Source organism: Neofelis nebulosa, chromosome 4, assembly GCF_028018385.1.
Source record: "Neofelis nebulosa isolate mNeoNeb1 chromosome 4, mNeoNeb1.pri, whole genome shotgun sequence".
NCBI classification, from domain to species: Eukaryota; Metazoa; Chordata; class Mammalia; order Carnivora; family Felidae; genus Neofelis; species Neofelis nebulosa.
In genome coordinates this window covers 138,592,276-138,607,225 of record NC_080785.1, presented here as the reverse complement: position 1 = coordinate 138,607,225, position 14,950 = coordinate 138,592,276, and the positions used below count along the sequence as shown (strand labels likewise).

At 43.3% G+C, this 14,950-nt stretch overlaps 1 protein-coding gene across 3 annotated transcripts in view; it reads left to right on the top strand.

The window, feature by feature from the left end:
• The window catches only part of ATXN7 (ataxin 7), a 95,420-nt gene that overhangs the window by 62,554 nt on the left and 17,916 nt on the right, over positions 1 to 14,950 (top strand). For all 3 annotated transcript variants that reach the window (XM_058726287.1, XM_058726289.1, XM_058726288.1), the window contains 3 exons: positions 10,308 to 10,560; positions 12,681 to 12,940; positions 13,418 to 13,500. In XM_058726287.1, the coding sequence (XP_058582270.1) occupies positions 10,308 to 10,560; positions 12,681 to 12,940; positions 13,418 to 13,500 (596 nt within the window). The remainder of the gene's footprint in view (positions 1 to 10,307; positions 10,561 to 12,680; positions 12,941 to 13,417; positions 13,501 to 14,950) is intronic.

Below are 14,950 nucleotides of genomic sequence, written 5' to 3'. Positions count from 1 at the left end.
CTAGAAAGAAGTTTGTGGAAGGACTGAGTATATTGATGCCTGAACCACACATGCTCTATAACAAATTTTGGGAGATTAAACTTCTAATGTTAGATCACTGAACTGTAGGATGCTTCATTCCCTAACCAGTGGAGGATTAAATCAGAAGTAACTAGAGACTGGTCGATTTTTGGTTTTGGCTCTTTTTTCTTTTCACATGCCAATACCGGAGAAACACAAACATTTCAAGTCATTGATGGAGTGGGAGGGAGACGGGAATGAATTCGGCGACAGTGTTGTGCACATCACTCGGTGAGATCATGTTTGTTTCAGGCAGGGTGGTTGCTTGCTATACTCTGCCAGCATCCTTTGGGTAACACTGTGCTTCCTGAGCACAGCAGAGAGAGGTCCTTAGGGCTGTTAGCAAAGTAGAAGTGTCAGCCAGCATGCCATTCGTTGCATGATAGCCCATAGTCAGAAATGGTGGCAGAAAATTAGAGTTTGGTGGCTGTGTTTCGCTCAAGGTAGAAGCTGCCTTTTCCCCAAAGGTGCTTTCACTGAAAACATCTTTGTGTGCCTGTTTGAGATCATGATGATAACCCGCAGTTCAGAGTCTGTACCTTGAACAGGGTTGCGAGAGCATAGGAAGGGCCCCATCAAGGAAATGAACTGATCATTCCGACCATTCACTCTTCCTTAAAACAAGCTTTCTTATGATGGTGATTATGAAGAAATGATGCTTCACACTCACGACCAAGGTGATCTCTGGTGTACCTACCCTTCAGCACCTCTTCTTTTTTCTCTATCATTTCATCTACTTTAATAAAAAAAACTTGGATTTTTAAAAAGCCATTTTAGCAGTGTTTGCAAAAGCCACAAGTTAAGATGGCAGGGGAGGAGGACCCCCAGATATTCAGTAAGTTTTTCATATTTCTCACTTGAAAGCAAAGTACGGAAAGAACAGTCCCCACGGGAAGAATTCCTGGCAAGAGGATTATTTGAAGTTGCCATATTTCTGCTCCCTTCTTAGCAACATTATTTACAATCCATTCACGCCTGTCCCTTCCCCCACTGGAGTCCGAGTCGTTCTCCCTTGTAATCTGCCCTTTGTGATCTGTTCTCTTTCATGCCGCTAGTGTGAATGGGGATGCTGCAGGGCGCACCCTGCCCAGAGACGTGGAAGTGCCAGGAGACCCGGAATACTTTTCGTGGGGCTTTTATTTTCATCATAAAGCACTGGCTTGAAGAGCTTGATAATTTGATTATAGACCTTTGGTGAAAAGTTGTTTCAAGTAGCCCAAGTGCTGTAAATGACTCTCTTTTCTGCACTTTCCCCTTATGTTTTAATTTAAAAGCACCTCTGCATTAGGGGGAGGAGAAATGCATTTGGCAGAAGTCGCAGTTGGAGACTAATTTGTTAGGGCAGCCAGTGTTGAAATCATCCTTTTCAATTAAATCTCTCTAGTGGAAATGATGCTGAGTGCTTTGTGGTAAAGAGTTTTTCTTCCTCACTGTTTTTCATTGCTGTTTGTAACCCACCTAAGCATGCTTTTCTGAGGCTGCCTCCCAGCTCCAATTTTGGCTAATTGTCCTTTGAGGCACTGCCTGTCAGAGGTCAGTTTGGGATTCCCCAACGTGAGATTTGAATGTTACAGAGACAGTCTTGGTCCGTTGGGTGTTTTTTAGCATTAGACTACACCAGGCTCTCTCTGGAGTAGTCTAATCAAGTGTCCAGGGACCCTAAAGAAGTTGGATCAAAGAAAAAGCAGATCTGGGTTAAAGAGAAACTGTGAGGACAGGGAGTAGGGTAGGAACACGTTTGCTGGTCAGACACACGCAGGTGCCTTTACATAAGAAGAAGGAAGTTTACAGGGAAAAGCTGACAGTGGAAGTAGTGAGCACATCATTAATGCTTCATGTCCATGGTGTGAATTTACATGGTATGCCAGTTTTGTTTTGTTTTTTAATAATTATTAGGAAAAAAACAGAAGTACTTTGTCAAACCGAAGTCACGGCTTCACAGAAACTGCTGAGGGTAATGCTAAATTAGATATGCCTAGTCAGTCACTGAATTTTGAAGAATATATTAAGTAAATAATAGTCCAGGTAAGGTGCAGAAACGACGAAAGATCTGGAATGGGATTCAGCTTTGAAGGTCAAAAGTCTTAGGGAAAACACTGATGTGCAAAGTAGATGTGGAAGGAAGACGCTCTGAGAGTTGAAAAATATATATGTAGTCTTCCTTTATAGTTTCCTGACCTTAGATGTTTTTATAGGGGTCATCTTTAAGAAAGACCGCTAATGCCAGCTGACCCTTCAGGAGTTGTGTTGGCAGCCCGAAAGTGCACTTACGACAGTTTGGGTTAATTGGGAGCTGGCGGTATAACATTCAGTTATTTTTCAATCTGGGTATCAAAATAAGCAATTTAATAAATTCTGTGAAGGGCCTGCTTAAATGAATGACCCTAACTTTCTAAACTGAACCTTTTGTTACATGCAGGGATTACTTGCTATGCCTGGCCAAATAATCCATATGCGTGCATTTAACGTTTTATAGCCGTGTGTGAGCTTGATTATTTAAAACAAACAGACAAACCCCTTATTTTAAAGGGGAGCAATTCTAGAGTATTAGTGGGATGGGACTGTCAAAGACCCCATGAAATCATACATTCCTTAAAGTGTGGATTGATATTTTTCATAAGGCCATTGCATACAGAGTACACACTCTTTTTAACCTTACCTGACCAGATCTGTCCAAAAGGGTGAGTTTCATTTAGAGATAAGTTGGTGAGTTTTAGGAATCATTTCTTCAATAATCTGCCTAAAATATCCGCCTTTGGATCCATAAGCTGAATTTGAGACCTTCCCTTCATTCCGTTCCATCACCTGCAGTTCCTCCTGAATATGACTCGTTTCCATCAGGAAAATGAACCAAATTTTTATTTTCAAAATAACTTTAGCTCAAATGAGCATTCCTTTTTTGTTTGGTGTGAATGTAATCATTTGTGAATGAATTCTAAAAGTTATTCCTCTGAGCTTTTATGAGAAGAGCTTGGATTGACACAGAAACTAAATATGTAGCTTCTACCTGTACTCCACGGGAGAAGATAAAGTGGGTTAGGTTTGTTTGTAAGTGATTTCTGCCTGCTTTGATAATCAGCATGCCTTTCACACAGGAGTCTGTAATTGGCATTAGCTGAATTAACAGGGGGCATGTGTCTTAGTGCCTGCTGAGTTCCCAGTGCCTGGTCTGTAGTCGGCCCTGAGCTTTGGGCTAGCTAATCCCCAATAGCCCTGCCCTGCAGGGTAGTTTGACGACAGATGAAGAGGCTGCCAAGGTGGGTGGAATCAGGTTATTGCCCAGTGTTACCAGCTAGTAGGTTGCAGAGCACGGCTTTGAACCCGTCTATCTCTGATTCCAAAGTTCTTGCTCTTTTAGGTAATCTATTTAAAAAGTACTTTTAATTTATGTATATTTTAATGTGTATTTATTTATTTTGTGAGAGAGCAAGAGCAAGTGGGGAAGGGGCAGAGAGAGAGAATTCCAAGCAGGCTCAGAGCTTGGTCTCACAAACTGTGAGACCATGATTTGAGCCAAAGTCAAGAGTCGGACCCTTAACCGAGTTGCCCCCCCCCCCCCCCCCCGCAAAAGTATTTTTTTTAAATTTAATTTGGATTCTGTTCAGGCTAGTTAATTACTTAGCTCACATCAACACTGTGCCTGACAGCTCTGATCCCTTACTGGAAAGGCAGCCATGACTGGCCAGAGACCAGAGAATGACCAGAAACATGCATTGTGTTGGTCCAGAGGGGGCCAGCCTAATCCTATAGAATAGGTATTCGCTGTTCTTAGTAAAACAGACCCATCTGGGAACTTGGTAAAATGATTCTTTTTAGCAAGAAAGACAGCCCTGACGGGTACTTTTCTACCAGAATTCACTCTACAAACCATCTTTGATGGTTTAAAACCCTCCTGAGCAAAAAAAGGAAAAAAAGAAAAAAGCTATCCTGGCTGACATGCATAGCTTATCTTTAGGATAGATAGCTTGCAAAAGGGAAAGATAAAATCTCAACAACAACCTGGGTTTCCCTTAAACAGATTCTGGATCCCCATCCTGAATTTACTAATATTCTTTCTCAACCTTGTGTGTTGAACCTTTGCAGTCTTTTGTGCTGGCGGTTAGCCTATTTTGCTGAGCCCTTGGGAAGATGGATGGGCCTCTTACTGATATATGCTCCAACCCTCACCTTCCCCTTCCCCTTCCCCCTTTCCCCTTCCCCCTTTCCCCTTCCCCCTTTCCCCTTCCCCTTTCCCTTTCCCTTTCCCTTCTACCTGCCTTTGGACCATGTATTATGGCTTGCTAATAACACCACACAAGGACAGGTGGAATATAGTGTGGCCCAGCCTGGGTACGAGAGTCAGCCTGCCTGGGATTGCATCCCAGCTATGCCTTTTAACTAACTGGGTGGTGTTGGGCAACCAACATGAGTCCTTTAAAGCCTTAGCTTGCTCATCTGGAAGAGGGGATCGTAACAGTATCTGCTTTGTAGAAGGATGGCCAAAACTGAATGAGATAACGTCTGTAAGTTACACATTGTGGTGCCTGACACATGGTTTATGCCCAATAGACAGTGACAGCTGTTGTTAATGTTGTTGAAGGTGAGACTTCTAACCAGTCAGTTGTTTGAAATATAAAACATTAGTGAAAAGAGCCCTGAGCAAAAACAAGTTTGTGAAGTGGTCTTAATTGCTATGAGATGCTCTTGCCTGCTCTTACCTGATAACCATTGAGAATGGGACAGATTGATTCTGTGCTCACAAATGATAATACGCCTTTATTTTGGCATGTGTGAAATTGAGGCTAGAACACCAAATGAATATTTCCCCCCTTTTAAAGTATAATCAAGTAAATCATATTCATTATAGAAAAATTAACATACAGAGGTTTTTTTTTAAATTTTTTTTATGTTTATTTACTTTTGAGAGAAAGAGAGAGCACAAGCAGGGAAGGGGCAGAGAGAGAGAGAGGGAGACACAGAATCCAAAGCAGGCTCCAGGCTCCGAGCTATCAGTCCAGAGCCTGATGCGGGGCTCGAACTCACAAACCATGAGATCATGACCTGAGCTGAAGTTGAACACTCAACTGACTGAGCCACCCAGGCGCCCCAACATACAGAAGTTTTTAAAAATAGACCCAGGGCACCTTGGTGGCTCAGTCGGTTAAGTGTCCAACTCTTGATTTTGGCTCAGGTCATATCTCAGGGTCATGAGATTAAGCCCCTCGTGGAGCCTGCTTGGGACTCTCTCTCTGCCCCTCCCCTGCTTGCGCTTTCTCTCTCAAAAAAAAAAAAAATGTATACACACACACACACACACACACCCTAATCCCAGGGATAACCGCTTAAAATTTGATGTATTTCCTTGTAGATTTTTTTCAAGAATGAATTGTTTGAAGTTAAAATTTGCTTTGACAGCTTTTTAGGTTTGTGCCCTAACTTTTACACTTGTGCATCAGAATTATTTTTCGTTATTTTCAAAGCAATATTTATTTATGACTTAAGGAGATCTAATTATTTGCTTTGAACTCCTTTTTGGTTTGTACCTGGGTATCAACACGTACGTATGTATATTTTTAAACCTCAGCGTGAATCCCAGATTGCAAGCTCAGTATTCTTGGTTGCTTTCCATTTTGGAAGACATAAAGACAGCTATCCTCTACCTTACCCTCCCTGATACCCTGCTGCTCCCTTCAGTGCCATCACATGTTCAAGCCACAAGGGGGAAGAAAGTCCGACGCATCCATCTCTGATACACTTGCACACAATCTCTTTTTCTCTCCCTCTCTTCCACCTTTCACCTCTACCTCTTTCTTCACGTCTGTCTGCCCTGTTTACTCCAAACCCCCAGCGCCCCTCCCCCCTCCCCCCCCAACAACACACACACTCACCCATGTCTGCCTCTCTGTGCTCTTTCCCTGTCTGTACTGTCTGTCTTTTGGGCTGCCTAACTATCTCTCCCTTTGCTAGAGCCATTCAAAGTGCCCCTCTCATCCAGGGACAACAGAGTATGCCTTCTCTGAGCTGGTGCCAGACCCTGTAGAGAGGAGTGCTTTGAAAACTCAACTTGGACTCCTCACCAAGCCACACTGCAGTTATGCTTAGCGCCTGGCCACCAGTTTGCCTACTTAATAAAAGGTCCCTAACCCTACCCATAACTTGCCCATTTCTCTTTTGATCTAGGAACAAACACTTTTTTTTTTTTTAAGCTGGAAGCCCAGTTTAAAATCTTATGAAAAATAAAGGCCCACAGTGAAAGGATGGGGAGATTCCAACTGAGCTGTAATTAAATGTTTTTTCCTCTTTGCTTTCTCTCAGAGAGTAAGCCAGATGCCGCCCTTTCCAGAGAATAAGTTACCAGACCATGATGTGAAGGAACAACTTTATTCAGCAGCATGACAAGGATTTGAGCTGGCACTTTTCAGCCAGAATCCGTTAACATACGCGAGCACACACGTGCGTGTGCAACACACACACACACACACACACAGACGCAATCTGTTTCAAGTTTTAATGAATGAAAGAAATTCATGTAATAGATTGCCATTCTTAGTTTTTAAATGTCTTTTATTACTGAAGTAGAAAATATAAATGTTATCGATACACCAGCTGATTTTTAATGCTAGAAAGCTTTGATCCTTGATTTTTCTAGTGCAAAATCCCCAAAACAAGTGTTAATAGACTAGAAAAGAAGCATCAGCTGAAGAAAATGGCGGGAATGGACTATGATGGGAATATAGAATTACAAGGACAGACTTGAAGAAAGTTCTGCTGTCCTACAGCACACATTCCTAAGAAATTACTGCACTGTGCAACATTGTGTAATAGAATCCACATGAGACTCATTAGGGGAATGGGGTTACGGGCACAGCACTCAAAACTTCATTAGTGACTCACACAAAAAAGATAGGAACCTAACAGAAACAGTAGCACAGTTTTCCATAGATTAAATGGTTAAAAATAGGTGAATACTAGAAAACGAACCGACACTTGCTTCTGGAAGCAGGTGTTGGAAGAGCTGCAGCCTGTGAGTTACTCTGAAGTAGTGGACGGAGGTTATCTGAGATCAAGGGAAAGTTGTAGCACCAGTTGTGGGTGGGTGTGGCTCCTCACATCCAGGGTGAACTGGGATGCATGGTGGATGCTTGGGGGAGGGGTGTGTTTTGTGTATGCCCATGTGACTCGGTGCAGCCAGGTGTCATTTTCTGCGTTGGCACAGTACTTTTTGCAGATGAAATCTTGTGAAAGCAGATGCAGTATTTCATTATGTTCAGATTGTGCCTTAGTGTATCAGTGGCTTCAGAATAGATTTACTTTCTGAAAATAAGCTTTACGAGCAAAACTGTATTTCATTAGATTGAGAATCTTATTTATATCACTTGATATCAAGAGAAAATACTTTTCCAATACTTTAAAATCACATTTACTCTAAGACACTTGCTTGAGAATTCTGATCCCCAGAGAACAGTAAAAGGGGTGTACTTCATGAAAGTAAGTTTTAGTTGGGAGATTTCTTCCTGTTCATACCACAAACATGGTATTATTACTCCTGCAGCACACACTTATCCTCCATGAGAAACAGGATGATTTCTGTGGGTGACCATGGAGGAATATTTTAATATTTATTTGAATGTATATAGAAAAAGTACATAACAAGCTCATCAGACCTACTGTTTCATAGATACTGTTGTTTGGAGAGATAGTTCCCAGTTGAGGGTAGTACCCTGCGTCACATTGGGTGATATGAGAATGGATTGGAGGGTAGGTTCAGGCTGCCCCTGGCAGAGGGGCACCACTGTGCTGATTAAGGGGCAGGGGACAGGACCTCTGATCATCCTGAAATCCTATACAAGAATTGTCCTGTCCAAAATACCAGTGATACCCCCAGAGAGAGACTGGCTAATGGCTGAGGAGGAGGAGAGAACAGTAGAGCTGATAATTTAAATAAAGATATTAAGTAAAAAATTTATGTGGCTTTGGTAAGAATGATGGAAATAACTTGCAGTTGATGGAAGTCCAGAAAGCAGTAGTTGAGGACAGGTAGCAGCAGTGAGCTTTATTTAATAGACCCTGATAGAAAGCAGTGTTCTCATTGCCCTACAAGTGTTAACTTACTCAGCCGTGGCTAATGGTTCTGGAGCATTAGCCTAGTATAAGGCTGCTCTCAACCTTGACTGCACAGTGGAATCACACAGGGGCACTTATAAGAGCCTGCATACCCAGACCACACCCCAAACCAGTTAAATCAGAATCTCTCTGGGTGGGACTCAGGCATCAGTATTTTTTAAGCTCATAGGTTATGCCACTGGGTAGCCAGGGTTGAGAACTACTGGTCCACGGCTGTTTGAAATCACTCCTCCTCACAAGACAAGCTGCACTGATGGTGCACATGTTAAGCGAAGGTCTGCTCCAATCCAGGTCTCACAGAGGCAGAGATGACCCAGACAGGAAGTTTCACCATCCAAGGAAGGCGGCAGAACTGGAAACAGATTTTTACGGTCCTGCCTGACAAGTGCTGGTGCTTTGGAAGGATATTCAGATAGTGTTTGGGGATCACAGAGGGGAGAGAAACTAAATTAGAAGAGAAGAAAAAAAACCAAAACCTCAGATGCCAAATTTGGAAAGTTACTAAACTTAAGTTATTTTAGTTTTCCTTTCCATGCACACAGCTTTCATCAGAGTAAAAAACAAAACAAAACAAAACAAAACCAAAACACAAAAGCAACAGGCGCTTAAAATCACTGTCAATTTAGGGGTGCCTGGGTGGCTCAGTTAGTTGACTGTCTGACTCTTGATTTCAGCTCAGGTCATGATCTTATGGTTCATGGGTATGAGCCCTGCATTGGGCTCCTCGCTTACAATCCAGAGCTTTCTTGGGATTCTGTCTCTCATCTTCTCTCTCTGCTCTTCCCTGCTTGCACTCCCTCTGTCAAAATAAATACATAAACCTAAAAAAAAATCACTATCATTTTAGCCATCCTAACTTGCTTGTGGCCTTTGTGCGGTCTGGTTGGACAATTGGAATTTTGTCTGTAGATCAGCATTATAATTTTGTCCTGTTGTGGAAGGTTCTTAAATACCTCATAAAGCATTGTTGAACTAATGGCCTTCTGGGAATAAGTCATCTCAGCTTCCCAGAGAGCCTCAGGACTGGTTAAAAAAAAAAAAAGAAGACTTTAGAAATAAACCGTTTGTGCGGTGCTGATAGTCACTGATTCCAGTTTGCTTAATTTTTTAAATATTCATATAGCTTCTGTGAAGTGGTAAGTAAATGTTGGATCACGTACATTTTAAAACTTAAAGCTAAGCCATGTGTCATTTTATTTTAATTTAATTTATTTATTTTGCCATGTGTCATTTTAAATCACAGGTTTAATCAAAGGCAGTCATCACAAGGTTCTTAAGTAGATAAAGTTCCTAAATAATTGTTTCAGATAGTACCATTCCTCAGCAGCTCTCAATTTATTTAGTATGGATTGCTTTATGACCAGAAAACCTGATTCTCCAGTGGGTAGACTTATTTTCAGGTAAACCTGTGTAGTCTGTACTTAACTATGAATTACTTCCGGGTTTAAAAAACCAGCGTAGCTCCTCGTGGTATTTTTGTCTTCTGCCTTTGGCATCTTAGCAGTGTGAACGAAAGCTATGCCATCTGTACCCAAGTGAGATTATTACAAAAGAGGGAGTAAAGTGATTCACTGGAAAATTTCAGCACAGGTTCAGAGGATGATAAAATAACCCTAGAAACATTCTTATTTGGCGTCACATGCTAGTGGGTAGTGACAGAAAAAAAATTAAGGTACAACTCGTTTTTTGACATTTGCGATTCAAAAAATTGGAAAGATGCTATGCTAGAAAGGAAGAAAGGAATCGGTGTGGTGTCAGTTCGTATAGCTGCGTGGATGAACGAATAATTTGCCTCTCTGACTCCTTGTTGGAGCGAGTGAGGTTCATTTCTAGTCTACAAAACCAAACATTCTCAGGTTTAGAATGGCTCTTTAATTTCCTAATGGCTATCTGCGTGTGATAAACCGCTTTATGCTGAGATGTTTCTGAAGCAGAAGGACCAGTTCCTAGAATCCTAAATAAGTCTGTGAGGCCTAGATAAGCCGTTTCTGAAAGCTGCTGAGTGAAATATATTTTCACTTAGTGACGCATATTCGAACCTAAATGTGTTGATTTCAGGGGACTCTTCCAGGATTCCATTGGAGACTTGCCTGAAGCAGTGTCTTTTTTTTTTTTTTTTTTTTTTTTCCTGTTTTTCTTTTCAGAAAGAAGACACAGCTCGTCCAGCAAGCCTTCTTGGGCCGCTCCTCCCACTTCAGTATTTCCCTTCTTCCCTTCTCTGTCCAAAAGCAAAGGAGGCAGCGGAAGTGGAAGCAACCGTTCTTCCAGTGGAGGTGTTCTAGGCGCATCCTCATTAAGTTCCAAGTTGCTGAAATCACCCAAAGAGAAATTGCACCTCAGGGGGAACACCAGGCCAATGCATCCCATTCAGCAAAGTAGAGCCCCCCATGGTAGAATGTGAGTATGGCCCAGAGGGTTCTTCGAGCTTCCCTGCCTGTTGTGGAACTGGGCACACCAGTAGCACCTGAAAGTGTTGTGAATCATGTGAAAGAGCTCCTGCTTTGGGGAAAGTCAAGTGTGTGTTGTTTCCTTTTGTTTCCCTGTTGTATTTTGGGAGACTTCACAAAACAGCAACAGCAGTAATAAGGTCAGCGGTACTTACTGATTGACTCTTTCTTGTGCGCCAGCTGTGGAAACTTGGCTCTTTTTGTGGGCTGTCATTTCATTATCACAACAACCTTATGAAACAGGTCTGGTTGTTATGCCCATTTTGCAGATAAGGATGAAGGACACGAAATGCGGTCGAGGAGCTTTAGCCAGACTCTGCAGGCAGACAGGCCTGGGTTCACATGCCCTTTCTATCACTTTCTAACTGCAGGGCTTTGAACAAGGCCCCGTTGCTCTCACAGTTGGAGAGTAACAGCCAGTGTGCAGTTATTGGGAGAAGTAGAATTAATACAGCAGTCTCAAGCGCCTGGCGTCGTGTCTGACCCATAGGAGACAGTAAATGAACGGACACTGGTGCTTCTGCTGCTGCCATTGATAACGGTAGGAATAAAAAAGTGAGGTGAATCCCAGATGCTGTTCTGGGATTTTCTGGAGCCTGCAAAGCAGACAGGGAAACAATGCCTTCCTCCCATCCCCTCCTCACCCCACCCCCCGCCAGTCTTGGGTTCACATCACAGTAGTGATGAGGGAAGACCAGAGGAAGTTCACACCACCAGGCAAGGCTTTGGCACGTTTGCACAGTGGATTTGTAGGCTGCCAGGCGCCGTGCGGTCACGTGAGGGCTCAGCCACGTACTCCACAGAAACCTATCTTGCCTCGTCATGGTAGCCCTCAGCCCTGGTGGCGGGTGGCTTTTCCCTGGCCTGCCTCCCTTTGGAGGGTATGCCCCACATCTCCGTCCCAAGGTCTGCTAACCTGGCTAATCTCAGGGCAGTATCTAGCACCTGCTGCCGCTCACGGACCTTGCCAGCTGGGAGAGGCCATCGCTTCTTGCAGTGCGTCTCTTGCTGTCGGGCTGTTCCAGGTACAGCTGTTTGGTGCTGTTTGTCCTGGTTGCTAAGCCCCGCCCCCCCCCCCCCCCCCCCCCCCCGCCTCTGCTCATTTGTCAGAAGTACAAGTACAGCAAGCTTGGCTTTCGTTCCTGGACCTTTCCGAAAGCCAAAGAAAATGCCAGTGCTATGTGTAAGTCACTCGCCAGCTTAACAGCTGTTTGAGCACGGACTCTACTGAACAAAGTTTAGAAAACCTCATCAGTCTGAATCTTCTTTATTTGGAGCTGGGTTTAAGAGGGGGACCAGGCCAACTGGTAGCTCCATACCAACATTTGCCATCCAAATGCTAGTGTCAGTAAGATTCCCAGAAAAATTAATTCTTTCTTAGTGGCACAGGTATTCAGTGCTCACCAGCTGTGTGCCAGACACTTATATTCTGAACTCTTATTATAGAAACTTTTTTCAGAGACTAGAGAATTATCACTTCAGTGACACATTACATAACTAAACATGGGTGTCCCTCGCTGATGGGCAGAGAGCCTCTTCTCAGAGATCTGGTTAGGTTCATTTGAATTCATGTATGTCTTTAGTGACATTTCTTGGACATACTATCTAACTCCAGTTATTCTTGCCCCTGTTCACTCAGTTTGATTTGTTTTGATGGATCCTTTCTTTAAAATGATAGTTCTCTGAAGATATTCTCTAAAGGTTTTACAGATAGTCTCTGGTCCTTTTAGACCCTTTCCCGTTTTGCATCTTGCAGGAATTGAGTTGGGTATCAGGCTTAGTTCCCCTGTGGACTCATGCGTAAGATTGTCCTGGATGATGAAAGACCACGTCAATCTGATGGTCCGCTGGAGTTTTTTTGCCTCACCAGAAGGGCTTCTAGATTGAATGAACGTGAATCGTACTGAGTTTACTGGGTAGTCCTGACACATTTTCAGAAGTCGCCTTTGGGAGCCTAGCCCTGTGCAGGGCGTGGGTAGATCCGGGCTCTGACTTCAGCCCTCTAGCTCACCCTTTACCTGGGGCTGCTGGCGCACTCGGGTGCTGATGTTCCGCTTCCCCCTGTGACAGCATGACGCCCTCTGTCAAAGTGGAGAAGATTCATCCGAAGATGGACGGCACACTACTGAAATCTACGGTGGGGCCGACCTGTCCTGCTACTGTGAGTTCCTCAGTCAAGCCTGGCCTTAACTGCCCCTCGATACCAAAGCCAACCTTGCCTTCACCTGGACAGATTCTGAATGGCAAAGGGCTTCCCGCACCATCCACTCTGGAAAAAAAGTCTGAAGATAATTCCAGTAACAGGAAATTTTTAAATAAGAGATTATCAGGTAACTTCACATTTTTTCTCTTCGTGTTTCTCTGTATATAATTGGGTATTCACGAGGAAGCAAATGGATTGCTGTCTGCAGGTCCGCTTTTTCAAAACTGGTCAGCTTCAGCTTTACGTGGAAGTTCCTTAGGTGCTCTGCCTTTGCTCTTCACTCTTGCTTTTAAAGTACACGTGTCTGTGGGTGATGTAAAAATAGCTTTCGAGCGGTGTCTTTCTGAATGGAGCGCAGCAGGAACGCTGACACGCACACTTCCTTTCCTGTCAAGCGATGGCAGTAGTCCCCCGCGCTCTTTGTGGCGTCTCTTGCTGTGGCTTGGCAGCACTCGCACGTTGTCTATTTTATATTTATTGATGATGTCGTAGATTTTATTCAAGTTAGAATTTGCCTGTTTTGAGAATCGTTCTACTGTTGTCAAAACTAATGAAGGATGAGCCCATCGATGAGCCCATTGTAATGTCTGTGTGCTTTTGGCAGAAAGAGAGTTTGATCCTGACATACACTGTGGGGTCATTGATCTCGACACCAAGAAGCCCTGCACCCGGTCTTTGACATGCAAGGTAGGTGGGCTCCTCGACAGGGCTGGGCGCACTGGTGAGTGAGTGCAAGGAGCTGGGATCGATGGCATTGCCCCAAGAGGGGATCTGATCCGTGGAGCGTTGTGGGTATTGTAAATGAAGGGACGAAGTACGCCTCGCGTTCAGGAAACGTGGAGCCTTTTGTTACAAACTGCCACTGTAAGAGACGTTTTGCTTCCAGTGTCCTCTCCAGGGGAATAGTGTTGTTTCCTAATCAGTCTGTTATTTTTGAAGACTGAAAGTATTTTTTCAGAGAGATTTAAAGTGAGAGCCTACCCTTTACTGTGGTTTAAATTGTATGGATTGAAAATAAGTCCAGGAGTTTCCTTGGTATATGTGTGAATACTCTTAAAATGCTCATGTAGGGGCACGTGGGTGGCTCAGTCAGTTAAGTGTCCGACTTCAGCTCAGGTCATGATCTCATAGTTCTTGAGTTCGAGCCCAGCGTCGAGCTTTGCGCTGACGGCTTGGGGCCTGGAATCTGCTTCGGATTCTGTGTTTCCCTCTCTCTGTATCTCCCTTGCTCACGCTCTGTCTCTCTCTCTCAAAAACAAACATTAAAATAAAAATGCTTGTGCAATCGGTGGCTCTTAAATTTTAAAGAGCCACTTTAAAATAATCTGATTTTGAGATACTTATTTTTCCAGTTCCAAAAAAATACTATGTAACATACAGTCTAACTTACGTATAAACTACGAAAATGTTACCATCCTCCTTTCTGTCCTGAGTTTTCCTTTAAAATGCCAGTATGCTAATAAGGTGGTATATTTGCTGCAAAATAAGAGTTGAAATGGGGTGGCGTCAGTGGAACCCCTACATAAATGAGCACGTATGCTTACATACGTTTCTCTGGAGAGTATCCCCAGCTATCCTTCAGAAGAGTCCAAAAACTATTGAGAATCAGTGCTTTAAAATAACTTGAAAACCCTTGTTTGATGGAGGGGGTGAAAACTGTAAAAAATTGTGTTTTCTAAAAATTAATAAAATTTTTGTTGTATTATTTTAAATTTTACCGAAGATTATGTTTGGATGAAGGACTTCAGGCCCCATTCCACCCCCTAACGGAGGAATGTTAAAATCTTCAGAAAGTGGAAGTGTTGTTTCTTGTTTTTTTTTTTAGTGTTTGTTTAGAGAGAGCGAGACACGGCAGGGGCAGAGTGGGAGGGGGACAGAGGATCCAAAGTGGGCTTTGTGCAGATAGCAGACAGTCTCATGCGGGGCTTGAACTCATGACCTGCGAGATGGTGACCTGAGCCAAAGTCAGACACTTGACAGACTGAGTGCTCCAGAAATGTTGTTTCTAGGTAGTTCTTATTTAAAAAAAATTTTTTTTTTAATATTTATTTTTGAGAGAGAGTGGGCCAGTGTGCATGAGCAGGGGAGGGGCAGAGAGAAAGAGGGAGGGAGACACAGAATCCGAAACAGGCTCCAG